The sequence below is a fragment of the Dermacentor andersoni genome, chromosome 2 (genome assembly GCF_023375885.2).
Source record: "Dermacentor andersoni chromosome 2, qqDerAnde1_hic_scaffold, whole genome shotgun sequence".
NCBI lineage: Eukaryota > Metazoa > Arthropoda > Arachnida > Ixodida > Ixodidae > Dermacentor > Dermacentor andersoni.
Genome location: NC_092815.1, coordinates 185,028,597 through 185,056,091, shown reverse-complemented (window position 1 = coordinate 185,056,091; position 27,495 = coordinate 185,028,597). Strand labels below are relative to the sequence as shown.

At 44.9% G+C, this 27,495-nt stretch overlaps 1 protein-coding gene across 1 annotated transcript; it reads right to left on the bottom strand.

Annotated features, from left to right (window-relative positions):
* Nucleotides 1-50: 50 nt before the first annotated feature.
* LOC129387215 (cytochrome P450 3A6-like) lies at nucleotides 51-27,495 on the bottom strand. Its single transcript, XM_055075976.2, has 4 exons — nucleotides 27,237-27,495; nucleotides 16,261-16,450; nucleotides 12,517-12,725; nucleotides 51-3,749 (listed from the first exon to the last, which is right to left on the bottom strand). The coding sequence occupies exons 1-4, from the start codon at nucleotides 27,414-27,416 to the stop codon at nucleotides 2,811-2,813; spliced, it is 1,518 nt and encodes a 505-aa protein (XP_054931951.2). The 5' UTR covers nucleotides 27,417-27,495; the 3' UTR covers nucleotides 51-2,810.

Below are 27,495 nucleotides of genomic sequence, written 5' to 3'. Positions count from 1 at the left end.
GATAACGTACTGCTCACGATAGAGATCGAAACGAAACCACACGAGCAATGTCCTGCGCACAACGCTAATTTATTCATGGCAATACTACATGAACTGACCTACATTGTTGCACAACAGAAATCTGAACACTATGTACAAAAGTCAACACAGAGCCGCAGAGACGCAGGAGTTGCTGTAAAGACAGATTAGCCAAACAAATACCCCTTTGTAATGAATGGTGACGTTTTCGAGACCATCTCAAAGTCCTGGCAATATCTGTTTGGTGCAGAAAGAACGATTGTGAACAAGCAAAAAAAAAAAAAAGACTTTGCTACATGGAAATGTGAACAAGCTTGTTTGTAACAATTAATGTTTAATCCTTCAAATCCTTACACCCGCGTAGACTTGGCGGCAAAAGCGAAATCATCATCACAGAATAATCAATACTCTCGTTTTCTAGGCAGTGAACGCAAAAAAATTAAAATAAGAAATTATTAAAGAAACTAGTTTAATAATTTATATAAACGTTTTAGTTAACGCCCAGTGCCTTTATATATGTTTGCAAGCTTGTTTTTAGTAAGATTTATTTATTTATTTATTTATTTATTTATTTATTTATTTATTTATTGTGCGCCCCCCAATACTGCCATATAATCTCCCATCCGGCCCTCTCGCCAAATAGCTGTGAGACTCTTGGTATAGAACGTAATGAAACGAAGTCACGCTGATAAGAGTTTTGGAGAGCGCGTCGAGTGAACCAGTTTTAGATGTCATGCCACTATACTGAAACTATTCTGCGTCAAATAATCACCCTGCTAGAGCAGCACGAATTTCTCATAGTGCCATGCTGGTTCAACGAGTCCAGACATGAAAGCGTCGACTTCAGCGAGTACCCTGGCAGACGACCACTGCGGTTCATTAGTGGCTATGGCGTTGTGCTGCTGAGAATGAGTTCGCGGGCTTGATTTCCAACGTGGCGGCCTCATTCTGATGCGGCTGGAATGGAAGAACGCCTGTGCACCGTGCTTTGGGTCCACGGTAAACAACGCCTGGTGGTCAAATTCTATTCGGAGCCTTTCACGATGGAGTCTCCCATAAACAGCTGTGCCGTGACCGGACGTCAAACCCCCATAATCTAACTTTCTTCGCCCCGGTGCCTCTTGGCAGACGCCCTGACATTTGTGCAAACACGGATACGTATCCTAGTAGCAGTCCGTTTATAGCTGTTGTTGCAAGTGAAGAAACATATGGCTTCTTTCCCTTTTTCTTTTCGGTCTATCTGCATCAGTTGTTAAGCAAGAGACGAAATATAGCAACTACGGCAAATCGGCAGGGATTCTTGCCGATAAGCAAAATTCAACGAATTAAAATTGTGGCATTATTGTAAAGAATACGCGGTGATGAAAAGCCACGTGCCGATGCATTCAGCACTCCAGAGCGCATAATGACAGCACGGTGATGCTAATACCATGTTTAGTGGTGCAAGGGCCAGGTCAATAATATGAAGGTAGGTTTTGTCAAGACATGCAGGACACGTCGACAGCTGCAAAAAGTTTACTGCTTGTACCGCCGGAGGAGAAAGTGCCAGAAGTGTAGGGATTTCGTTTCGCGCTACGCTTACACGTGCATTACTTACCGAGCCGTGAATGCTTGCTTCTGCGGAACATATCGCTTTCCTTGTTAAAGTGTTCCTATATTTTTAATCTATGTTATATTTCAACGATTTACTTATCCATTGTAATTATGATCCTGATGTCAAAGAGATTCAAAATAAGCTATATCCTTTACGTTTTCATTTCTTCTAATTTATTATTGTTAATACAAGGCTGACTACCGTAATACGCATTGTTTGATATGATTTATGATTGGTTATTACGGAGTTTTTATTTATTTATTTCTACAATGTTACACGGTTCCTGGAATATCCCCCACAGTGGGTGTGTGCCATTGTTGTGATCTCCTACGTCTAATAAATTTGTTTTCCCCAGTCTGTTCAACTTTCTTTGATACCGATTTTCATAAGGTGTTTACTGAATTTCAAGAGACTAATAAAAATATTGAAATATTTGAAAAATTACGAAGGGTAGTGGAGACTTCCAGAAAGAATATCGAAATATTTACCAAATGTAGTGCACAAGAATTGCACTTCATAAGTTACTTGGCAGACTCAAATAATTATGGGCAGAAGGCACAGATACAAGACAATATTCCCCTTTCTAACAAAAAAAATGTGATCTCATCCTACAAGTGGGCCAATAACACAGATAAAGTACTTATTGAGAAAAATGAAACGCTGTCCGATAGATACTTAGCCTTCCATTGTTTAGTAGCTGGAGCAATCAATCTTTCTCTGAATTAAGGGCAAGACTGGGGGCAAAGAGGATTTTGAAATGGCGATGACATGTCAACAAGAGTGAAAACTAATATTTGAAAGAAAATAAGGATGCTAGCACTAGATGCAGCCTAAATATTGTAACGTAAATTACCCAAATTTACTTGTCATTTATTTTTTTCGCTGTGCTACATATTCATACTGCTACATTCACACAGGCTCGTGTTGGTTAGCTGTGCAAAGTATACGAGCAGGGAAACGATTTGAAACTATAGCTGTACCTTATGTATGCATAGTTCGTGAGTACGCGCTCGCTCCCAAAATATGTGAATCAGCATGCTCATCACCCACATTCCGACTATAATTTGTCCAGATTTCAGTGGTTATCATAGAGAGTGCGAACTGAGAAGTAGGCATACAACAGATGTCTTACAATGTATTTTTTTTTCTTTTTTCAGACATACCGCAGGCATTGGACATGTGAGATTTTTCAACACGCTCAAGCATGCCGTCCAGTAAGCTTCAGATGCACGCCGCCCATCGGGTTACCCACCAGGCTCGGAACAGTCATGAGCAAGGGATCTTGCGACTTTTCGCAGATTTCCAGCTTGTAGTCTCGCAGAGTTTTTATCAAGGCAGTCTTCATCGTCATCAGACCCACTCGCTTGCCGAGACAGGTCCTCTGACCTAAGCCGAAAGGAAAGTAGGCGGCGCCGTGGCGCTTCTTGGACTCTTCCTCCGAGAATCGGTCGGGCATAAACTTCTCCGGCTCCCTCCACAGCTCCGGGTCGCGATGAACGTACCACGCAGGCGCGATGATGTTCACGCCGGCAGGAATGAAGTGCCCAAGAACCGTCGTGTTTTGTATGCAACGTCGCGCCACCATGAGCGGCACAGGCGGGTAGAGGCGTAGGGCTTCCTTGACCACCATGTCGAGTCTCTCCAGCTCGTGTAGCTGTTCGAACGATAGCTCTTGTACACCCGGGAAGCGTTCCTCCAGTTCGTCCAAAATCTTCTTCTGTTCTTCGGGGTGCTTGGCTACCAGGTGCATTAGGAAGGAGAGCGCCGAAGCGGTGGTGTCGAAGCCCGCTATGAGAAGTACCACGGCGTTCGAACTGACGTGGCGGTCTTCCAGAGTTTTAACCTTCTGACCGGCGGCGTGATTGCAGTTTGCGTTCTCCTGGGCGTCCAGTATCATTTGTATCATGTCCTCGCTGCGGGGCCTCTTCCCCGTCCGACGCTCCTCGGTGATTTTGTCCACGTCGTCCATCATTTTCTTCATGCAGCGAGCAAAGGACGACAGTGGGTAGAACAGGAGAAAAAGCGGGCGCAGAGCGGGAAATGCGAATGAGCTCTCGAGAGCCGTTTTGTCCGCTTGTTCGAAGACCTTGCGCATCCACGTGAGGAAAGGGTCCTTGCTTTCTCGCTGGCAGTCAATCTGAAAGATTCATCGGTTACCCGTCATCTTTCACACGCCAAATATTCTAGAATAATGGTAACTTTGAGAGAGTGCTGTTAGTTGAGTTTGCTACTGGCACACAAAAAATACAGGGTGTTTTTTAGCTGCACCAATTTTTTTAAATCGCCAGTGGCAGATAGCACAATTCTAATCCTTGATCACATTTTCTCGAGCAGGCTGCCATTGCTTCTATGAGAAATCACTATGGCTTATCAATATAATTAGCGTAGTTACGTTAATTAACTTTTTACTCATTACCATAACGTCCTCTATTTCAATCTACGAAATATAGCCGGCGAGTTCTCAAGGCATATTCACTTGGAACGAATTCTCAGGACTGCACGAGTTTCGAGATATTAATTTTCTATGTGTCCGCCGGAATGCAGTGGTTTTCCAATTACTGTTCTGCTTCAATTAATAACACTATTTTTTCCTAAAAAATACAAAAACTGGAACGCCAATGCATTTCGGCGGACACTCTGAAAATTAATATATCGAAACTCGTGCAGTCCTGAGAATTCGTTCCAAGCGAATACGCCTTTGGAACTCACGGACTATATTTCATAGATTGAAATACTGGCCTTTATGTAAATATTTAAAAAATAATGAATATAATTATGCTAATTATTTAGTTATGTATTTTGATTTCTTGCAGCAATAATGGCCGCCTGATCAAGTAATTCAGATCAAGGATTTGAATTGTGCTATCTGCCACAGGCAATTTTTCAAAATTTTGGGAGCTAAAGAAACACACCCTGTATGTTGCAGCTCGTGTTTTGAGCTGCGATATTTTCATCACAAAGTGAAGAACGAGACAGGAGGTTCCTTTTTTGTTTGTCTTTTAGTAACTACGTATTATACGCTGCCATGCTTTCCGTATACTTCTCGCACAAATGAGCACAATAAGGTAGGCACGGAAAATGTGTTAGAAACAAAAATGGTTTTACGCGTTGTCTCGATTGCACAGCGTCAGTGATAACACAAATCTAGCCACGAAGAGGAATACTAACATGAGAATTTGTCGTAAACGATGGTGCCTCCGCAGCGTTGAAAAATTTCTTGCATGTACATCAACTCGCAACGCTTATGGTGGGGTGAGCCTTTAAAGGCTGAGGGGGACGGTATTTAACTTTTGCGGAATTGTTTGCAAATGAGTAGTGCATACTGTTTAAGTGATATTGACAAAGCTACGGCATTGGTAATTGTCTAATTTCTTTATTAAAATGATTTAGATAGCACGTACGCACGTGTGTACCAACTGGTTAACGGATGTGACGAAAATATCCGCACATCAGCTGCAGGGTAGCCATATGGTCCCAACAACAAACAGCCAAATTATCTCAAAATGTAGCGCAAAGATAGCCAGACTCAAATTTTTCGTGAGCGAGAAGTAGCCAAAGACATAGCCAGAACATTTGATGATGTTCTGCAGGTGTCCTATAGATGGTGCCCAAATCTCACCATGCGTTTCCAGCACCGAAATTGCTTACGGCGCATGCAGCCAGCACAACACTGGCCTCAAGTTCTGCGTAAATAATTGCAGTGAGAGCTGCCACTCAGACGTTTTGGATACTACTTATTGTTACAATGAGCCAAAGGATTCCTCTTCTGAATCCGATGACGTTTTGGCATTTACTGAGCCACGTTCTGAGCTAACTTTCGTTCATGCCTCGCTTGACCTATAGCATTTTTCTATAAAAGTAGGGCAAAATATTGCCAGCTCCAACCTCAAGGATCAGCTTGGGCTGGTCACGATGTAGTGCCCGATACGCGGCCCATGCTCAAGGCATGTTGGAATAGGTATGCCTTTCCTAAGCTTGATTCATAAAATAAACATGTCATTTCTCTACCGCTCTCTCTCTCTCTCTTTCTATCTGTCTCATTTTAGTATTTTTCACTTTTAAGCAGAAAATGCTGCCGCTTGGTGGCACACGGGACTCTGGAGAAAATTTGAAACCTTCTGGCATTTTTCTAGTGCGAGGAAGCGGTAGTTCCAACCGCAATTCACCTTTGAGTGGGAACACAAACAGAACGACCTGCTGGCCCATAACAGAAGAGGTGAGTCAAACTTTATAGTTTTGATTGCCACTTGGATTACGGCACCGGCAATAATACAGGTGGTTTTAGTATCGAAAAGAGTTGAACTGTGCAAAATTTAAACATGGATTCGCTGGCAAGATTCACACATTATGAAAACCTGGTCGTACGTTTCTGTGAATGCAGGCACAAATGCTTGTGTTGCCGAATTTCTGAGGGGGTCTGTGTACGTTACTTTCAGTGCAGCTTGAAAAAAAATGAAGTATAATTCTCCTAGGGAATACACAAAATTTATTTTGTGGGTTGCGTGTTGCTGTCATGAAGTTAAGTACAAACTGAAGCCCTTTGTCTAAGAAATTCAAGCACTATGCACCATAATAGGAAGTCAGTAGAACACTATATATGCCTTTACAAATTGGCAAGAACTGTTTACCCAACCACCACTGCAATGTGTGCAAAAATAATAAAATATGGACGCAATAACAGTGCCACAAACACCTATTATGTACATTAAACAAAGTTTCTTTTTATCAGCACAGCTGGAAAATACGCGTGAGGAAATGCAATGCAATGACTAGTAAGACGAACGAAGAGGAATTACAATGATCATGAAGTGCGTGCATATGAAAATTATGCCACAATTGCAATTACTCGTAGGCACATTGTTCAAAGCGAAAAAAATTGCTGCAGGAGTACGGTATCAAAACCGACGAGCTATCATCCTGACGTTGCGAAGGCACCCACTCAGCGACCTTTGGTGAACCACTGCCTTGCCATTGTTACTTTGGACGAACATAATTTTTCATATATTTGCAGAGCTTATCATTGTAATAATATGCAACGTTCAAGAAGTACTATGAAACAATCAAAACTTTCACATAATACGAGGCTGCTTGACTAAAACGAAGAATGAAAAAAGACATTGCGTAGAGTTCCAGCTGATAGTTCTCGCACGGGGGACTTGCGCAAGTGGATTAAACATATAATGTAGCCCCATTTGAATTAACTTCCACTGTCACTTGTAACATACAGAACTGCAGAGTTAAAACGCTACAGAAACTGTTATTCTGGCTCAAAATCTTTGCAGCAGTCCCCACTCTCTGCCAGATCAAACTTAACGTGAAGGAGTTCTTGCAGTGTCTCATTCGGCATGCGGTTTCTCAAATCATTCTTTGTCCACGAAACCTGGCTGGACACGCGTTCGACAGCTGCGTTCGACAACTGCGTTCCAAAGAGGTAGCACAAGTGGGGACAAAGAAAGCTGAGGCAGTAGTGGGGACATTTCTCATTTAAGGTGACTTGCGAATGTTTTTTCGTGAAGTTACTGGGTAAATATGTGATGCAGTGATTTTTAGGAAAACTAGGCAATAGGCCTTGAGAAACCCTTGATAAACATTGAAAAGACCATACGCGAAAATGACGCTACACTGCACGTGTGCGCATACTTCAGCTATTGCGCAAGTCCACAATAGTATGCTATACAACAGCTGGCACGGAACACGTACTCGACAGCTGTCAGCCCCACCGTTTTTCTTGCTGAACCACGCGTCAACCGGCGGCAGATGGCGTCGAAACCAAAACAAAAAAGAAGAGAGGTTAGTGCTTGAATAACACATAAACATGGCAGCCATGACTTAAGGTCATCCTCCAAGCACCAGCATTGACAAAAAACACAACCTTCGAGACTGTCTACATATCTTTCAAGCATCAATGCACTTTCGGTGTTCATGAACCAGCGTTCCCAAATTTTGTCTTAACGTTAACGTGGTCCTCGGGACTCGGAACTCCTGAAGACAAAAATAGCCCAAATATAGCCATGTAGCCAACTCAGAATTTTCAAAGCCAACCAGCATAAAAAGTAGCCCAATTTGGCTATTGGTAGCCCAATCTGGCATCCCTGGTCACCTAGAATATTTTCAGCACACCGCAACGCCGCCTAATCTTGGAGGTAATGCAGAGGATCCGTGCTGGTGGTCGATGGTCGGGATCGTGCGTCACTTTCGGCGGGCGGTAATGGCTCACCAGCGTCTTTTTTTTAAGTTTTCTACTCAAAGCGTCTTATTTTGCTAGTTATCCTTGACCCATGCACTAGTATTTCAAACGGAAAGTTTAGCGCGGAGGGGGCTGTATCTCTTCACTACTTGAAAATGGTTATTTCATCATCATCATCATCATCTTCTTCTTCTTCCGTCTGGTTACGCCCACTGCAGGGCAAAGGCCTCTCCCATACTTCTCCAAGAACCCCTGCTATGTACTAATTGTGGCCATGTCGTCCCTGCAAACTTCTTAATCTCATCCACCCACCTAACTTTCCGCCGCCTCCTGCTACGCTTCCCGTCCCTTGGAATCCAGTCCGTAAGCTTTAATGCCCATCGGTTATCTTCCCTCCTCATTACATGTCCTGCCCATGCCCATTTCTTTTTCTTGATTTCAACTAAGATGCCATTAACTCGCCTTTGTTCCCTCACCCAATCTGCTCTTTTCTTATCCCTTAACGTTGCACCGGTCACTCTTCTTTCCATAGCTCGTTGCGTCGTCCTCAATTTAAGTAGAACCCTTTTCGTAAGCCTCCATGTTTCTGCCACGTACGTGAGTACTGGTAAGACAGAGCTGTTATACACTTTTCTCTTGAGGGATAATGGCATCCTGCTATTCATAATCTGAGAGTGCCTGCCAAACGCACCCCAGGCCATTCTTATTCTTCTGATAATTTCAGTCTCATGATCCGGATCTGCGGTCACTAGGTAGATGTATTCCCTTACCACTTCCAGTGCCTCGCTACCTATCGTAAACTGCTGTTCTCTTCCGAGACTGTTAAACATTACTTTAGTTTTCTGCAGATTAATTTTTAGACCCACTCTTCTGCTTTGCCTCTCCAGGTCAGTGAGCATGCATTGCAATTGGTCCCCTGAGTTACAAAGCAAGGCAATATGATCAGCGAATCGCAAGTTACTAAGGTATTCTCCATTAACTTTTATCCCCAATTCTTCCCAATCCAGGTCTCTGAATACCTCCTGTAAACACGCTGTGAATAGCATTGGAGAGATCGTATCTCGCTGCCTCACGCCTTTCGTTATTGGGATTTTGTTGCTTTCTTTATGGAGGACTACGGTGGCTGTGGAGCCGCTATATATATCTTTCAGCATACTTACATGCGGCTCATATACAGCCTGATTCCGTAATGCCTCCGTGACTGCTAAGTTTCGACAGAATCAAACGCTTTCTCGTAATCAATGAAAGCTATATACAAGGGTTGGTTATATTCCGCGCATTTCTCTATCACCTGGTTTATAGTGCGGATACGGTCTATTCTTTAGCCTTTATGGAATCCTGCCTGGTCCTTTGTTTGACAGAAGTCTAAGGTGTTGCTCATTCTATTTGCGATTACCTTAGAAAATAGTTTCTAGGCAACTGACAGTAATCTGATCGGTCTATAATTTTTCAAGTCTTTGGCGACCCCTTTCTTATGGATTAGGATTATGTTAGCGTTCTTCCAGGATTCCGGTACGCTCGAGGTGATGAGGCATTGCGTATACAGGGTGGCCAGTTTCTCTAGAACAATCTGCCCACCATCCTTCAACAAATCTGCTGTTACCTGATCCTCCCCAGCTGCCTTCCCGCTTTGCATAGCTCCCAAGGCTTTCTTTACTTCTTCCGGCGTTACATGTAGGATTTCGAATTCCTCTAGACTATTCTCTCCTCCATTATCGTCGTGGGTGCCACTGGTACTGTATAAATCTCTATAGAACTCCTCAGCCACTTGAACTATCTCATCCATATTAGTAATGATATTGCCGGCTTTGTCTCTTAACGCATACATCTGATTCTTGCCAATTCCTAGTTTCTTCTTCACTGCTTTTAGGCTTCCTCCGTTCCTGAGAGCATGTTCGATTCTATCCATATTATACTTCCTTATGTCTGCTGTCTTACGCTTGTTGATTAACTTCGAAATTTCTGCCAGTTCTATTCTAGCGGTAGGGTTAGAGGCTTTCATACATTGGCGTTTCTTGATCAGATCTTTCGTCTCCTGTGATGGCTTGCTGGTATCCTCTCTAACGGAGTTACCACCGACTTCTATTGCACACTCCTTAATGATGCCCACAAGATTGTCGTTCATTGCTTCAACACTATGGTCCTCTTCCTGAGTTAAAGCCGAATACCTGTTCTGTAGCTTGATCTGGAATTCCTCTATTTTCCCTCTTACCGCTAACTCATTGATCGGCTTCTTATGTACCAGTTTCTTGCGTTCCCTCCTCAGGTCTAGGCTAATTCGAGTTCTTACCATCCTATGATCACTGCAGCGCACCTTGATGAGCACGTCCACATCTTGTATGATGCCAGGGTTAGCGCAGAGTATGAAGTCTATTTCATTTCTAGTCTCGCCGTTCGGGCTCCTCCACGTCCATTTTTTGCTATCCCGCTTGCGGTAGAAGGTATTCATTATCCACCTATTATTTTGTTCCGCAAACTCTACTAATAACTCTCCCCTGCTATTCCTAGTTACTATGCCATAATCCCCCTCTGCCTTGTCTCCAGCCTGCTTCTTGCCTACCGTGGCATTGAAGTCGCCCATCAGTATAGTGTATTTTGTTTTCACTCTACCCATCGCCGATTCCACGTCTTCATAGAAGCTTTCGACTTCCTGGTCATCATGACTGGATGTAGGGGGTAGACCTGTACAACCTTCATTTTGTACCTCTTATTAAGTTTCACAAGACCTGCCACCCTCTTGTTAATGCTATAGAATTCCTGTATGTTACCAGCTATATCCTTATTAATCAGGAATCCGACTCCTAGTTCTCGTCTCTCCGCTAAGCCTCGGTAGCACAGGACGTGCCCGCTTTTTAGCATTTATATGCTTCTTTTGGCCTCCCAACATCACTGAGCCCTATTATATCCCATTTGGTGCCCTCTAATTCCTCCAATAGCACTGCCAGACTCGCCTGACTAGATAAGGTTCTAGCGTTAAACGGTGCCAGGTTGATATCCCAATGGCGGCCTGTCCGCCCTGGTTATTTACGTTGTCCAAAATTTTGTTGCAGTTGCAATGGTAGGTTACGCATGTCTGGTACCAAATGAAAAGCAGCTATTTGTGTGAAAAGACGTTCGGTAAGCAAGAAACGAAGCGAGAACGAAGCATGGTTGTCGACGACACCTCGGATTTACCGCATCGAACCGCCCTGATGTCGCTAGTTTTGACGGTTTCTGCTCTCGCATAGTTAACTTTTCATAGCCAAAGACGATTTAAATCGCATTCTACAAGGTGCAGGGGCTACACTTCGCAAGTTTCAAGCACTCTTACTGCAGCAAACTGGCCTAAAATCTGAGAAAAAAATTGATATTCGTGACATCGCTCTGACGTACTGGTACTGGTGTTTAGGCGCGAAATTCAAACGATCTAACTGACTTTGTCTCCTGCAATAACCAGCACATTACTGAGTAATTAAGAAATATCGAGTATAGAGAAACACATTAGCAGCCTGAATTCACTAAGTGTTTGTCTTCAGTGTATCTTTATGGAGTACCGACATGATATCTTCGACTCCTTTCTTTTTCATGCAGGTTGTAGACTTCTAAGCACAGACGAAAAGAAATATTAGATTCCTTTATTGCGCCCTAAATAGTTTAAGACAAAGACTTTTCTACAGCCAGTTTCGGTTTCTTTTGCGAAGATGGGATTGTACCCTGGCGTCATCATACAGAAGGTCCTTACGTGAAAGAGGGCAACACGACATTGCGGCAGTCATTCCCTACTGTACCGTGGCAGCGTAGCAGAGACCTAAAGAGCGAAAGTGAGAGTCAAATCGTCGTGATTGCCTGCTCCCAAGTTATCGCCTTCTGCAACACAACATCAAGACAGTTTCCTAATAGGAAGTAAAACTGAAACTGGCCGTAGAAAAGCTATTATGTTAAGCTATTTAAAGCGCACTGTGGGCTCCTATAGTATACTTAGTAAGGTTTAAGGTGTAGGAATATTATTTAACACACAAATAATGAAGGGTCGAAGATATCGTGTTTCCTTTAAAGCTCATTTTCGCAAAAAGGACGACGCCTTTTTCTTTAATGCTGTAGCTGTTCATTATGGCGGGCGTCCGCAGGTGCGGCGGTTGAAATGCAATTTCGCGTGCGGACATTTATTTATTTATTTTTATCACTGTCACGTGCCACGCGAGCATACAAAGAGGAAAATGTGGGGAAAAAATAATAAAACTCCAAGGTGTAAAGGCTACAACGGAAACACAGTAAAAAGATAAATGGCAAATTGTAGAAAAAAGACACTAAATACCAGACGAAAACAATAAAATAATCTGAAACAGAAACCGGAAGGCCGGACTCCAATGCTACATGACATTATTCAGTGCATATTCAGATAAGGGGTCAAGAATGCTAAAAAAATCTGAGACATATTTGTTTTCTTCATGACAATAAACCGCGCTCCAAGCAACATGATTCGCGAAAGCTTCCCTTGCACCTCGAAAACGAGGCTCACCCCTCTTCGTGTCTTAAGCTCCACCACTATAGTACAAATGGAAATCACGTTCAATGATCTCTGTGCTTTCATTCGTTTCATTATTTTCTGGCTTCATGTGTTTCTGGCTAACAATATTCGATCCACTCGGTTCCCCTTCTTTTCGCTCATCAGAAAGCTAAAAGTAGCTTGAGACAGCCTCCTTGAGAATCGGTCTGTAACAGCGTCATCCGTTCTTACCTCCCACGCTAACGCTGCCTTCGTGATGATGTCAAGTGCCAAACTCTGCGCGAGCCCATACATCTCGGCGACCTTCGATTTCGAACATAGTTCTCCCAGCAGGTCGACGAACACGTCTGCGCACTTGTTCACGATGCCGGAGTACAGTTTCACTTTTGTGGCTGTGAAACCCTGGTTCATGATGGAGCGCACCTTCCTCCACTCGGAACCTGCAGAAGGATGCATGCCAAAAGACTAGCTTCAATACTGCGCACTGGCTCATTGCCACATTTATTAGGGCGTCCGGGCGCGAACTTGTAGTCGAACACTATTGTGGTCGGCCAACTATGTGAACGGGAAGAGGCTGCGTACTTCAGAGAAAGGGCTGCCTCAATTTACGCAACCCATCTATCCGTGATCCTTCCCATCGAACAATTCCTTAAATGAGAATGTTGGCGACTGGCACACGACGAGCCTTTCTGGTCCTTCCTGGCAGTTATATTAAATGACCCGTGTTCTGGCCTGCATTTCATGCATTCGATAATATTGAGCATAATAACGAAATTAGGTGCTTTGTTGTTGTACCAGAATTTGTTAAGGATATGCAGATCAAAAAGGTGCAATTCGTTTTGAAAGAGTATTCTGGTAGCTGTCGTCAGTGGTGCATACTTACGTAAAATTTATGCGTTGTTTCCAAGAGCTAAAAACTATGCGCCCTGATACCATGTCGGCCAGGTAAAGTTAGGTAAAGTTAGGGTTACTTAATGTCGGCCAGGCCAGGTTAGTGGAGTATATATGCTATTTTGTAAATTTTAAAGTTTTTGACAAAGGACGAGCGCGTTACAATGCGAGTCGTACGCAACAAATTACAACTAATTAATTACTTGCAATTCGTTAAACTTTTTGGTAATTTGTTAATTTAACGGTTACTTTGTTCACTCGCTAACATCCTTTGATATTAAACTACTTTTTTCAGTAGCCAATGACATGGAACCAGTTACATCTTTCAGGAAATAAGCTAGAAATAGCACCGCCGGTTTGACCACTTAGATTAGGCGGGACCTACAGTCTCCACAGGAATGAAAACATGTACCTCGGTTGCCGTCTTCCAAAAATCAGCGCCCCGCAGGCACGCTTCGATCACCTAAACTTCGCGGGCTTGCAGATTTGCGCACCTAACTTAGAAATCCAACCTCTCAGCCTTTCTCTCATGATAAATTGCTCTCTGCTGCAAGTGCTTTCAAGCGGTCTTCACAAGCGGTAAAAGCTGCTTCTAAATTCTTCTTCACTTAGTGAATACTTTGAGTTCTCTGATATACACAGAAGTCCTTGACAGAAGCGCACGTGTTTCTATCGGTGTGATATACGCGTCTCATATGCGCCTATTTTAGAACGATTGTAACACACGAGCAGTAGTTTTAGGGCTGAATAATATGCGGCTTCATATTAAATTGCCTTAAACTTTTGGCCACATTTGCATGGAACGTGAGCGTTTTCTGGCGTTCGTTACAATTAGTCGTACAAGTCTAAATGGCCAACGAGTCATACTCGGCAGAGGTAGGTCCGCGAGATGTGTCGACTGCAGTGACCACTTCGGGCGTTGATATAAGGAGATCACTTTCTAGACCATTATTAAAGAGATAATGAGACATGCGCCCAATCGTAGCAATTGCTACAAAGGAAACACACAGGTTCCTCGAAAGAAAAGCCTCGCAGTTGATGAAATATTCGTCCTGGTCCGGGACTCGAGCCGGCACCAGAGGATGTATTGAATGAGCGATAGGCCAGCTCGTTCTATTAATTGTATGGGTGCAACATTAAGAAAAGTAAGGAGGAAAGTAACGTTAATGTAATCGATTACATTTTACCATTTCTTCGATTACTTTCTCGGCACACTAATTCGTTACTGCAAACAATTATATTTTTTAAATAAGTAATTGAATCGCGATCGGTTACCTTTTCTCAGTAATGTGTACAAGCCTGGGTATAATAAGTGTTCAGTGTGTTGTCGTGGACTGTTAGTGTAAGAGCAATTCCAAAGGCGTGACAATATCTTGCAAGTGGCACAAAACAGAGCCAAAATTTCTTCTCTAGTTACGGATGTGGCATCTAGAACCCATCGCACGTCAAAGATGCTGCATTTTCTAAAGAATAGCGTGCCTGCGTCTATAGACTCGAGCAAATTCTCATTACGCAAGGGTGAAGTTTGATCACTGAGAGCACCTTGCATTCAGCGGGACACAGCGACCGTGTGGCAAAACATGCTAAACAGAATATTGAGATGATAGGCGCCCATGGGCGAACTGCATTTATTGGGCCATGCTCAGTGGTTCTGTGTTTACATAAAGATCTTCAATTTTGTCGCTCTTACTAACCATGGTAATATAATCTGATGTGTCGTCTCACAACACGCCAATTATGAAGTGCACGGGATAAGTGCACTGGCGCTTGGTTACGAGCGCTGCTCACAACGCCAACGCTAGCTTGTGGTTGTTCCAACACCTGTGTACTGTCCTCTGATAACTACCGTATTCCCTGTATGAAACATATCATCGGTAGCCAGCACAGGCTGTGCACAAGCAACATTATCTTTTCCGTGTCCACTATCTATGTCAGCAAAATACTAAGGTAAGTGTCGTGAGACTGTACCTGGGCAGCCCCTCAATATTAAATTCGATATCAAAGAAAGACACCAATATAAATTGTTCGTTCTTTTAATGAGAACTAAATGATTATTTTATATTATTTTAGAATCAACTCCTTCCATGTTACTCCTTTTTGTGCAGTCTTGCTGTTTGTTTCAGCAGAAATACCGCATTCAGGACGTACCAAATAGAGCGCAGAAAAGCCTCTTTGTTGCAGACAGGCGGAATGCAGCAAGCTTTTCGCTCGTGTGATGTGTATGGGATTCGTAAAAACTAATTTTTTATCCTGGGTCAGGGCCCATATCAACAGGCCATTTCCTACGCTAGACCATTTTTGTAAAAACACGCCGGCGCCGGACATTTCCGCCGGACACGCCGGACATACGCCGGACATTTCCTACGAACGAAAAGATTTGTGGCTTCTGCCTCTGTTTCGCTTCACGCGTTCCTTATTGCTTTTCGCAATACAAATATGTTTAATGATCATCATGACGTAAATCCATAAGCTTCATCACGAGAACCTAAACATAACCTCGACGGTTAGTAGTTCCTTTTTCCATTTATTTTGTAGTTTTTACTCTGACCAACGGGATTAGCTTTTGATATGGATGAGCATGGGCGACAACACAAAGAAACTTTACAATAAGGACACAATTTTAAGGCTTTCCCCCTATAATCCGCTGAAAAGGGACGCAATGTATTGAGATACAATGCAACTTGGTATTGTGCTCGAGCACAATACCAAGGAGCAATACAACAACGGAAACGTGCCGAGAAACAGCAGCATCATTACGGCCTTGGGAAACTGTGGACGCCTTCTGCACGTGCTAAGATAGCTAACTACGGCAGTCATGCCTGTAAATTTATGTACGGTGCTTAGTTTTACATTATACACTAGAATGCAGCCTACATGACTGGGCAATCACATTATCTGTGCGTGTAATTTGGTTCATTGGTTTAAAGACAGTGCGTGATGCCGCGCCAGCACAAGTGCGCTGCAAACGCACGTGATCCGGTTGGTTATAGAACACAAGAAAAATTTTTTTTTTGTTTTTGTCATACCTGCGCCATAGGGCTACGCAAAGGTTGTTAACCACACAGGGGTCAACCGTGGACCTACCTGTGACAAAAAAGACGGAGCTTGTCATGGGTTCCACGTCAAGGGCATACAATGGTCTATCTTGGAATATTCGGCTGTCCTTGATGAATATTTCCTTGATCACATCGACGTCTGTGATAACCATGTAGGGCTTCTCGGCCAGGTAGAAACCGAAGATCTTGCCATATTTGCGTATCCATTCTCCCATTACCTGCAGAGGTGGCAATGAACCCGACAGATGAACTTAAATGACAAAAAGTGGCAGCGTGACTTACAAGAAAATAATCAGAATATTGCATACTTTTACTGCCGAAAAATCATAACGAGGACTCCATAATAGTGACATCATCACATTGGCATCATAGCAGTGATGTCAATGCCGAGGAACAACGTGCACGTGTATCACAAAGATCTCAAGCTCATGTCGCATCATCAGGATGGGCTGAAGCTTATACGGTGCATGTTAAAGAGGTTATATATGCACGCATCGTATAAACGGGCCCCTATAAAGTAGACGCAAAATGACTTAAATCTGTGTAACCAACCAAAAGGCCTAAAAAGCTTAAGCTCGTTCACCCTAATTAATGGCACAATTTGGGAAAAATTGTCGCAGATAAGCGTAGTTTTCCCCAAGAATACGTTTTAAATACCTGGCCATTTTGTTAAGAAATATTACGTGAACTAACGAATGAAGTACTCAAAAAACGATTTATACATGTCTGCATTTCTCATGAACGTTCAGGAAAACTTCCAAAAACTATGTGACGGATGGTGCTGAGAGCTTCTAGTGTACTTGTTTCTAGAATTTACGCACCTAATTAGTCTATACCTGGAAACTTCACTGAACGGAAATTACTCGACCAGGTACAAATGCATGGTAGGTTGTCATGCTTTTGAACTAAAGCAGCGCTTTCCTAACTGGAAGCATAATTTTGTAAGTAAGGTTATGAAGTACAACTATCGAGTATTAAGTTAATTCAGTTTCTATTGTAATACTTGTGAAATATTCATAGTTTCAATTTTTCAAACGTAGTCAACAGCTGAAGAGACACCCTAGATTGGAACTACTTCCTCTACAAATAGGTTTACATACGGTGGTCGTAAATACTATCGGAGCGAGTAGCCCGTTATGATCTCCCCTTTGCCTGATTGCCCTTCTCTGGTATCACAGTGCCAACACTCTAACCAAGATACCAACAGATATTTCTACAGAGAACCATTCACAATGCTGCATGTCGTTATTTTGGGAGCACTATATATCTATACAGGGTGTCCCAGATAAATTGGACGAAGATTTTAAATATACCCAAGAGCTCTAGAGAAATCGTACTCGCTGCATAGCAGCCGTATTGTATGTGCTTACGGCCAGTATTTTTTTCATCACGAAGTACTACTTAAATAATTACTTTTAATTAGTGAAATTTTTAAATGTTGCTTGAATCGCAAACATATCAATTACAAAGTTGTTGGGCACCTCAAATAACCTCCGAATTGAGCATTTGTTTAGTGCTCATCATTGCCTCGTTGGTTTTGCGAGAAAAAACAAAAGCGCCCGAAACATCAAAAATACGAAATAGATAGGCGCTCGCGCGCAGCTACTGAAACGCTCCCAAACGAATAGCCACGGATACACGGCTTTACTAGCGGCAGCAGCTCGATACAGGGCTTCACGCTATGTGATGGTCACGGCATCAAGAGAACACGCCGTTGACGCATTAATAGGCGTAGCGGAACCTTGTACGATGCGGCGATAAGCGAATGCAACCGTATATCTTTCAATGGTTACTTGTAGGCGCTTGAGTAGCGAAATATGAGTGCGCATGTATATATATATATATATATATATATATATATATATATATATATATATATATATATATATATATATATATATCCTTAGAAGCCAACACAGACACCAAGGACAACATAGGGGAAATTACGCATGCGATAGTCTAACCAATTGAGCTACTGCGGCGCCATTTCGCCTTCCACTTTCTTTAGTATTTATGTTAGTCATACTACATCTAACCATGGGAGTGTTAGCCAGCGCCACCATTCACAAACCCCCACTCATATATGTATATATATATATATTCGCAAATATTCCCCGCTGCCTTTCGCTCTTTCGGACGTTCATGCCGGCGTCAGCAGATTGCTCGTCGCCAACCGATTATCCTGTCCTCTCACTTTGCTTCGTGGGGAGTGCGTTGGCCGTGCCCAGTGTGTCGACCGTGCTGCCGTCATTGACATGCCAACTGGTCCCGACGCCACTCAGGAGGTCGCCGGAGTAACCTGTAACGCCGCGCAGGAGCCGACTTCGCCCGATGTTTTACTTAGCTCCATCGCCGACGTGTTGACTGTTTCTCAACGCGCCCAGCTTCTACGCCTTCTCGACAAGTTTCGTTCGTCTTTCGAGTGCCAGCATGTTCCCTTGGGTCACACGTCAACTGTTTGTCATCGCATCGACACGTTTACCAGTGCACGAGTGCGATAAAGACCATATCGCGTATCCGCGACAGAGCGCCGTGTTATCGACGACCAAATAGCTGACATGCTGAAGCGCGGCATCATTCATCCTTCGGGCAGCCCCTGGGCATCTCCCGTTGTTCTTATTATGAAGAACGATGGATCGATACGATTCTGTGTCGATTACCGTCGTCTTAACAAAATAACTCGTAAAGATGTTTACCCTCTTCCGAGAATTGACGACGCCCTTGACTGTCTCCAAGGCGCGGAGTTCTCTTTTATCGGCTTACGCAGCGGCTATTGACAAGTCCCCATGGCACGCGAAGACCAACCTAAAACGGCCTTTGTAACACCAGATGGCCTATATGGATTTCGTGTCATGCCTTTCGGGCTTTGCAACGCCCCCGCAACATTTGAGCGTATGATGGACAATCTTTTGCGGGGTCTCAAGTGGAAAACGTGCATGTGCTACTTAGATGATGTGGTTATGTTTTCGCCCGATTTCCCCACCCATCTCTGTAGGCTGGAGGAAGTGTTGCAGTGCCTAACTGCCGCCGGACTTCAGCTCAACCTGAAGAAATTCCACTTCGGCGCAAGTCAGCTCACCATCCTTGGCCATGTAGTACCTAAACACGGTATTCTTCCTGACGCCGCCAAGCTCCGTGCAGTTGCTGATTTTCCCAAACCTTCCTCCGTAAGAGAACTTAGCAGCTTCCTTGACCTGCGTTCTTACTTTCGCCGCTTCATTCTAAATTTTGCGTCCTTCACCGCTCCCTTGAGTCAGCTTCTACGGAGCGACTTGAATGACTACGCCTGGTCGTCCGCTTGTGACGATGCCTTCCAAGAGTTGCGTCGCCTACTGACCTCGCCACCTATACTGCGTAACTTCGACCCGACAGCTTCGACCGAAGTACACACCGACGCCAGCGGTGTCGGACTCGGCGCTGTGCTCGCGCAGCGCAAATCTGGATTCGACGAGTACATCGTTGCATAGGCAAGCCGCACCCTCACCAAAGCCGCGAATAATTATTTCGTTACGGAGAAGGGATGTTTGGCCGTAATCTGGGCACTTGGTAAATTTCGACCCTACCTCTATGGCCGCCCCTTCGACGTGATTAGTGACCACCATGCACTTTGTTGGCTGTCCACGTTGAAGGACCCCTAAGGTCGATTAGCTCGCTGGGCTTTACGGTTGCAAGATTTCAACGTGCGCATTGTCTACAGGTCTGGCACCGCCACACCGATTCCGACGCGCTTTCCCGTTCGCCCGTGTCAACCGATAGCGATGCCTCCCTCTCTGCCGTTGGCCAAGTACTTTCGTTCCCAGCAGCCTGCGACAAGGCTTCGGAGCAACGCAAGAATGACTGGATTAGTACTCTTATCCGCTTCCTTTCAAACCCGGCGATTGTTCCTTCACCTTCTCGAGCTTTACGCCGTCAAGCATCCTACTTCCAAATTCGGGATGGACTTCTCTATCGCCGGAATTACGTCTCTGACGTCCGCAAGTGGTTGCTGGTCATACCTCGACATCTTCGTGATGACATGTGTTCTGCCTTCCACACTCACCCACAGTGTGCACATGCGGGTGCCTTCAAGACGTAAACCCGGCTTCGCTCCAGGTTTTATTGGCGTGGCATGTACACCTTTGTGTGCAAGTACATTCGGTCGTGCCCTCAGTGCCACTGCCGCAAGGTTCCTGCTCAGCATGTCTCTCGTCCACTCCAACCAATCCCGTGTCCTGCCAGGCCCTTTGATCGCATTGGAATTGACCTGTATGGACCCCTTCCGAGCACGGCTTCCGGGAACCACTGGATAGTCGTCGCCATCGGCAATTCGACGCGATACGAAGAAACAGCCGCTCTGCCTGCCGCCACCGCTCGCGATATAGCATCCTTCCTCCTGAAAAACTTTATTCTCCGTCACGGTGAACGTCGCAAACCTTTAAGTTATAAAGGAGGTGTCTTCCTCTCCGAAGTTGCAAACGCGCTCCAGTCGCGTCGTTCATCGCACCACCACCGCCTACCATCCTCAAACTAATGGTCTGACGGAAAGATTTAACCGCGCCCTTGGCGACATGCTCTCCAAATACGTCGCCTCTGATCACATTGATTGGGACCTCATTTTGTCATTCACCACGTTCGCCTACAACACGGCACCACAGGCGACCACAAACTTCTCCCCATTCTTCCTCTTGTATGGCCGCGAACCTTCGACTACCTTCGACACCATTCTTCCGTACATACCCGACTCATACGAATGTACGTCCCTCTCTGAAGCGGCCCGCCGCGCAGAGGAATGCCGTCAGCTCTCCCGTACCTTTACAGCCGCCGACCAATTAATGGAAACAAAAATCTAGACTTGACGATGATCACCCGCATTGTCACTTACTTCCGGACTCCCTTGTGTGGCTTTGGGTTCCCGCCGTTCCTGCTGTACTCTCATCCAAGCTTGTCTCCAAATATCAAGGACCCTACCGTGTTGTAACGCAGACATCGCCAGTGAACTATATTGTCGAGCCTGTCACGCCACCTACGGAACAACGCTGTCGTGGTCGTGAAACCGTCCACGTACAACGCCTGAAGCCGTATTACGACCCCATGATTCTATGTTCCCTATAAGTCGCCAGGATGGCTTCTTTTCTTGTGGGGGGCGGTTGTAGTGAAGAGGAATGCTCGGCGCCGCAGCCACATCGCCAGTCGCCAGGGAGGCGCGAGCTCGAGATTGCCTGAGCTGCTCTGGTGGAGACACGCTGCCTGCCTCTGCCGCTCTCTTGTGGTGTATTCATAATAGAATATATATATATGTGTATATATATATATAAAGAGAGAGAGAGAGAGGGAGCAAGCAAATAGATAAGCCAGAGCTCGTGTGCTCTATATCCCGCGGCTCTCTACTAGTAAGGAGCAAGAGAGACTTAAGAGGGATGCATGCATTCTGTCGTCTGAGGCACCAAACACCACATCCTAATAAGAGGACGGATGTGACATTGTCTGTCCTCTTCTTATTGCGTTCTGCTTATAGCTAAGACACCATGACAAATCTATAACAACTAGCTCAATTTCAGTCCTTATTAAATGATGTACGATGGTGACAGACAACAGTGATGGTATTTCTATCAGTCAGTATGTTAAAGTAGAGGGCAGCGTCAAGCTCGGGGAGACGCGAAAAATTCCGAAATAAGCTCGACTGTCACTGCCTTGTGTGAGACCGAAGATCCATTATAAAGTCCTACGATAATCATCATCATCAGCCTGGTTACGCCTACTGCAGAGCAAAGGCCTCTCCCATACTTCTCTAACTACCCCGGTCGGGTACTAATTGTGGCCATGCTATCCCTACAAATTTCTTAATCTCATCCGCCCATCTAATTTTCTGCCGCCCCCTGCTACACTTCCCTTCCCTTGAAATCCAGTCCGTAACCCTTAATTACCATCGTTTATCTTCCCTCCTCATGACATGTCCTGCCCATGCCCATTTCTTTTTCTTGATTTCAAATAAGATGTCATTAACTCGAGTTTGTTCCCTCATCCAATCTGTTCTTTTCTTATCCCTAGCGTTACACTCATTATTCGTCTTTCCCCAGCTCGTTGCGTCGTCCCTATGTTTCGTAAGCCTCCAGGTTTCTGCACCGTACGTGAGTACTGGTAAAACACAGCTGTTATACACTTTCCTCTTGAGGGATAATGGCATCCTGTTGTTCATGAACTGGGAATGCCTGCCAAATGCACCCCAGCCCATTCTTATTCTTCTGATTATTTCAGTCTCATGATCCGGATCCGCGGTCACTACCTGCTCTAAGTAGATGTATTCCCTTACCACTTCCAGTGCCTCGCTACCTATCGTAAACTGCTGTTCTCTTCCGAGACTGTTAAACATTACTTTAGTTTTCTGCAGATTAAATTTTAGACCCACCCTTCTGCTTTGTCTCTCCAGATGAGTGAGCATGCATTGCAATTGGTCCCCTGAGTTACTAAGCAAGGCAATATCATCAGCGAATGGCAAGTTACTAAGGTATTCTCCATTCATTTTTATCCTCAATTCTTCCCAATCCAGGTCTCTGAACTGAATACTTCCTGTAAACACGCTATGAATAGCATTGGAGAGATCATATCTCCCTGCCTGATGCCTTTCTTTATTGGTATTTGGTTGCTTTCTTTATGGAGGACTACGGTGGCTGTGGAGCCGCTATAGATATCAGTATTTTTACTTACGGCTCGTCTACACCCTGATTCCGTAATGCCTCCATGACTGCTGATGTTTCGACTGAATCAAACGCTTTCTCGTTATCAATGAAAGGGTTTATTATATTCCGCACATTTCTCTATCACCTGATTGATAGTGTGAATACAGTCTATTTTTGAGTCGCCTTTACGGAATCCTGCCTGGTCCATTGGTTGACAGAAGTCTAAGGTGTTCCTGATTCTATTTGCGATTAACTTAGTAAATACTTTGTAAGCAACGGACAGTAAGTTGATCGGTCTATTATATTCCAAGTTCTTGGCGTCCCCTTTCTTATGGATTAGTATTATGTTAGCGTTCTTCCAAGATTCCGGTACGCTCGAGGTCATGAGGCATTGCGTATACAGGGTGGCCAGTTTTTCTAGAACGATCTGCCCACCGTCCTTCAACAAATCTGCTTTTACCTGATCCTCCTCAGCTGCATTCCCCCTTTGCATAGATCCCAAGGCTCTCTTTACTTCTTTCGGCGTGACTTGTGGGATTTGAAATTCCTCTAGGCTATTCTCTCTTCCATTATCGTCGTGGGTGCCACTGGTGCTGTATAAATATATATAGAACTCCTCAGCCGCTTGAAGTACGATAATCACCCAGCGCTAATTCTTGCCAGAGAAGTGGCCGGTGTGCGCGCCTTCTATACGCTGGGTCGACGGGAAATATGTTGCGCCAGCACCTGTGGGATTCAACAGCGGTTACATCGTATGCTCATATTAGGGTTCACATAGCGCTCGCTGAATGCCATGTCAAGGCGTATTTAGTGCAGTGAATTAGTGTATCGCGGTTTTCGTTTCTTTTTTGGCAAACTACGATATCTATTGTAGGAGTGAAGTCATCCCGTGACTATGCAAAGGGTACCTACACCATTTCCCTCACCCACGTTCCGTCGTCGCGTCATTGGGCAGCCATTTTGCACAATGGATTGCACCGGACATGGGTATGTGCAGTTGTTCTCATGAACATGAAATGCGATGCGACGAATAAGAAGTTCGCAGTTCCGCCCGAAAGGCAAAGCACCGATTGCGATAGGAAATTAATAGATAGCTGTTCTATGTAAGGGTAGTAGATTTATTGGTGGCTTAAACTTGTAAACATTGGCTGATTAGCTAAATTGGGAATGATAGAGTATGTATGCGTGCCTCCGCGAGGACGTAGGAAGAAACAGACACACAGAGACAGTGCTGTCTCTGTGTGTGTGCTTCTTTCTACGCCCTGGTTCAGTCAAGCTTACACATTCTATCATGGATTCAAACCAACTAGCCCGTCAACGTCTTTTAGCTAGAGTAACCAACCCGGTGTCACGCGCGCACAGGTAAACATGAACACATCTCGCTCGATGACAGCGAAAACTGTCTGTGTTCGCTATGTTCGTACCGCGGCGCGTTCTAAGAGGAAGACAGGCGCCCCACAAACACCAATTTTGGTCATTCTGACCATTTCTTGGCATTTTTTTAGATCTACACACACTTTATGTGGGCAAATACCTTTATGTGGGCATTCTGTTGGCCTCCCCACTGTCTGTGTATCTATGTACGCCTAGCACATGGCACACCATAAAGTAAGACATGCAGTGGTGAACATGATATTCGCCCTAAGAACTAAACCTCATGCCCTATTCAAGTCCTGTGTTTTTGTGCGTACTCATACTGTTTTACTACTTGTCCACTTTACGCGCCAGATGCAGCGGTTTCTGGCCAAGGAGGAGCTTGTAAAGTGTTGCCGAAGCTCTTCTTCCAGCCGTTCGTCACGCTGAAGAAACCTCCGGGTACAAAGCATTCACCATCGGGCTCGATGGCCAGCTGACGATGACAAAATATGACGGCGCGTACACGTTGTTTCGGTCTTGTCTGACATGCTGCTTGTTTGGTCGCGGGTCTCGCGTGGGGCGGCTGCCGAGGCGCGCAACGGCGCCTGGCAAATTGTTTCTCGTGGCCACCGCACGATAGCGCCACTAAGCATCGCAAAAGGTGAATTGCTATCGCAATAAAACCTAATGTTCAAGGGACTGACACCTGGCCAGAATGTGTTTTGAGACGTTGATCGAAATGAAATAACAGCGATATATAGCGATAAGAATCCAGCCCGCTATTCGCGATTGAAGTGGCAATTATAATTTTAAAGTCGAAAATAATGTATCAGGAGCCAATAAGTGGCGAGACCTGGCAGTGAAGTCTCGGTACTTCGGATGCATTCTATAAGATTACTGCACGTAAGTCGACTGTTAATAAGCACAACGTAGTTATTGCTTAAAATTACAGTTGGTATATTATTAGACACACGCGCATTATTCTCATCACCATCAGACGAGACTTGAAGATTTATAATGAAGAAGCCGGAGGTCCAATTTAATTATTTTGGCATACAAGAAGATCCAACGAATAGGAGTCGGACTTGCCTAAATCCTAAATCCTACTTGCCTAAATCCTAAAAAATGGCTGTGGCTTAGCTAAGGTTAAGCCCAGGATGCGAAGCATACTAGCCTTTATTTTAGTTGTTGAACCACTGTTTAGCCTGGTGAACTGCTGTTGCTTGGCTATATTTGGTTCGGCTAGACGAGGAAACAACTCATGCGTTACTCTGCTTCGCCTTCAAGAGTGGAACGCGACAGCGTTCCCGTCGACCCGCCAAGGGGTGTAAGACAATGGGCTACGGCGCAGCGACTACGCGCCGCGCATTGGACGCGGTGAGCGTCGAGCAACGCAGCGTTCGGCGCGGCAACGAAATGTGCGCCTGAGCAAGCGACGCACGCCTGAGCCTTAGAAACAGGCTCGTTTCTAAGGCCACACCGCATTCACTAGAGGCGCTTTTGTACCGCTTTGAAGCATCGTACTCGTGGCTCAGTGGTAGCGTCTCCGTCTCACACTCCGGAGGCCCTGGTTCGATTCCCACCCAGCCCATCTTGCAAGAGTTGAGCCAAAGCCACCTAGAAACAAGCGCAGCTGCTTATATACCGCCGCGACGCCGCGAGCGACGGCGCGAGTTGGAGCCCCGTTTCTCCTCTGTCGTGACGTCACGGTGTCACGTGGTCAGCCTTGAAGGCGACGCCGCGAGCGACGGCGCGAGTTGGAGCCCCGTTTCTCCTCTGTCATGACGTCACGGTGTCACGTGGTATGTCATGGGGTCAAAGGTCATTGAAGGCGACATCGCCGCGCCTGAGGAGCTCGGTTGAGCTCCAGTAATATGCTTCGCATAAAAACACTCTGGGTATACTCGTTCCCAGAGTTCGGTGACCATTGCCTGTCATAATAAAAAGAGGGATAAGCGTGTCTGCACGTAAAAGGATCGAGCAATGTGAGAAGGAACGCTGAATTCGTTTTAAGGCAGTGATTGATCGTGATGCGCGAACCAGAATCTGAAAACTCACTGGGTAGCTAGTGACCCTTCGATTCAACATTTAATCTCATTTAGCACTTTTATGCGAAGCATGAATGTTTAGTCATTATATAAGGCCTGTTTATATAAATTTGTGCGTAACATTTCATGCTACTCAAAGGTGTACTATATAGCTGACGTGCGAGCCAAAAAAAAAAAGTGATCACGAATACCTCTGGAGCAACATTCTCGCTGGTGATCTGTAAGTTCTGTTAAACTAAAATCTGTTAAATGACTTCTATAACTGAGAAAAAACAATAAAGAATTCCATCGGAGTCATTATTTCACTACGAAGAAGTTTGCTTCCTCGCACAAAATACAACATAGCCGCTAATAGCAAACCGAGTTAGCCATTTTTCTGAGGACGGTGTCTCAAGATGTTACTGACGCTATTCCAGCCTTCATTTATACTGGGAATTTCAGAAAGTGCGCTCAAAGTTTCCTGCATATCCGGAAGTAAGATAAATAAACAATCCCACCCGAATTTCTTTTGAAAGAGCAGCATACATTTGCCAATAGGCTCTAGATATTAATTGTATAGTTATATAACTGAGACGAACTAGGGTTTTATATGCAGACTGGACTGGTCCATATACGAATGTTTAAGCCCGTAGACGAAGATGTTACAACCACTTCAACGTACCCAAAAAAGCTCAAGTTCTTAATTTTCCAGGAGCAATACATTGCGGTCAATTCTACCCTCGAAAACTGAAATGCCAAGCAGCGCGGCTTCTACGCCCCTAGTGGCCGTCCACGAGTTATATGGATGTTTTTGTTCGAACAATGCCACGAGTCAAGCATAAGCCTTGGTATTCATTGCATTATGCTAGGCCTAACATGAGGAAGGGAGACTGAGGTCAGGGACTCCGTAATAAAGCACTGTATCCCCCGGAGGTGACGGCAAATGTTTCAGCGAGTGTACGCACCGGAATCCTGTCCTTCTGCAGTTGCTTCCAGCTGCCCCACACGAGTTCCGGCGGAGGCCCCGGGTATCCGAGTCCAGAGAAGAGGCTGTGCTGCCGGCGGCGTGATATGACCCACGACGTGGCGACCATCACCACCATCGCCACCAAGGCGGTGCTTAGCAACTCCCATGGGGACATCATTGTAGATACTCAGACTCTGCTGTGGGCAATAGGACGATTGGCGGGATTATTGCATTTACAAAATAACAAAAACGCAGAA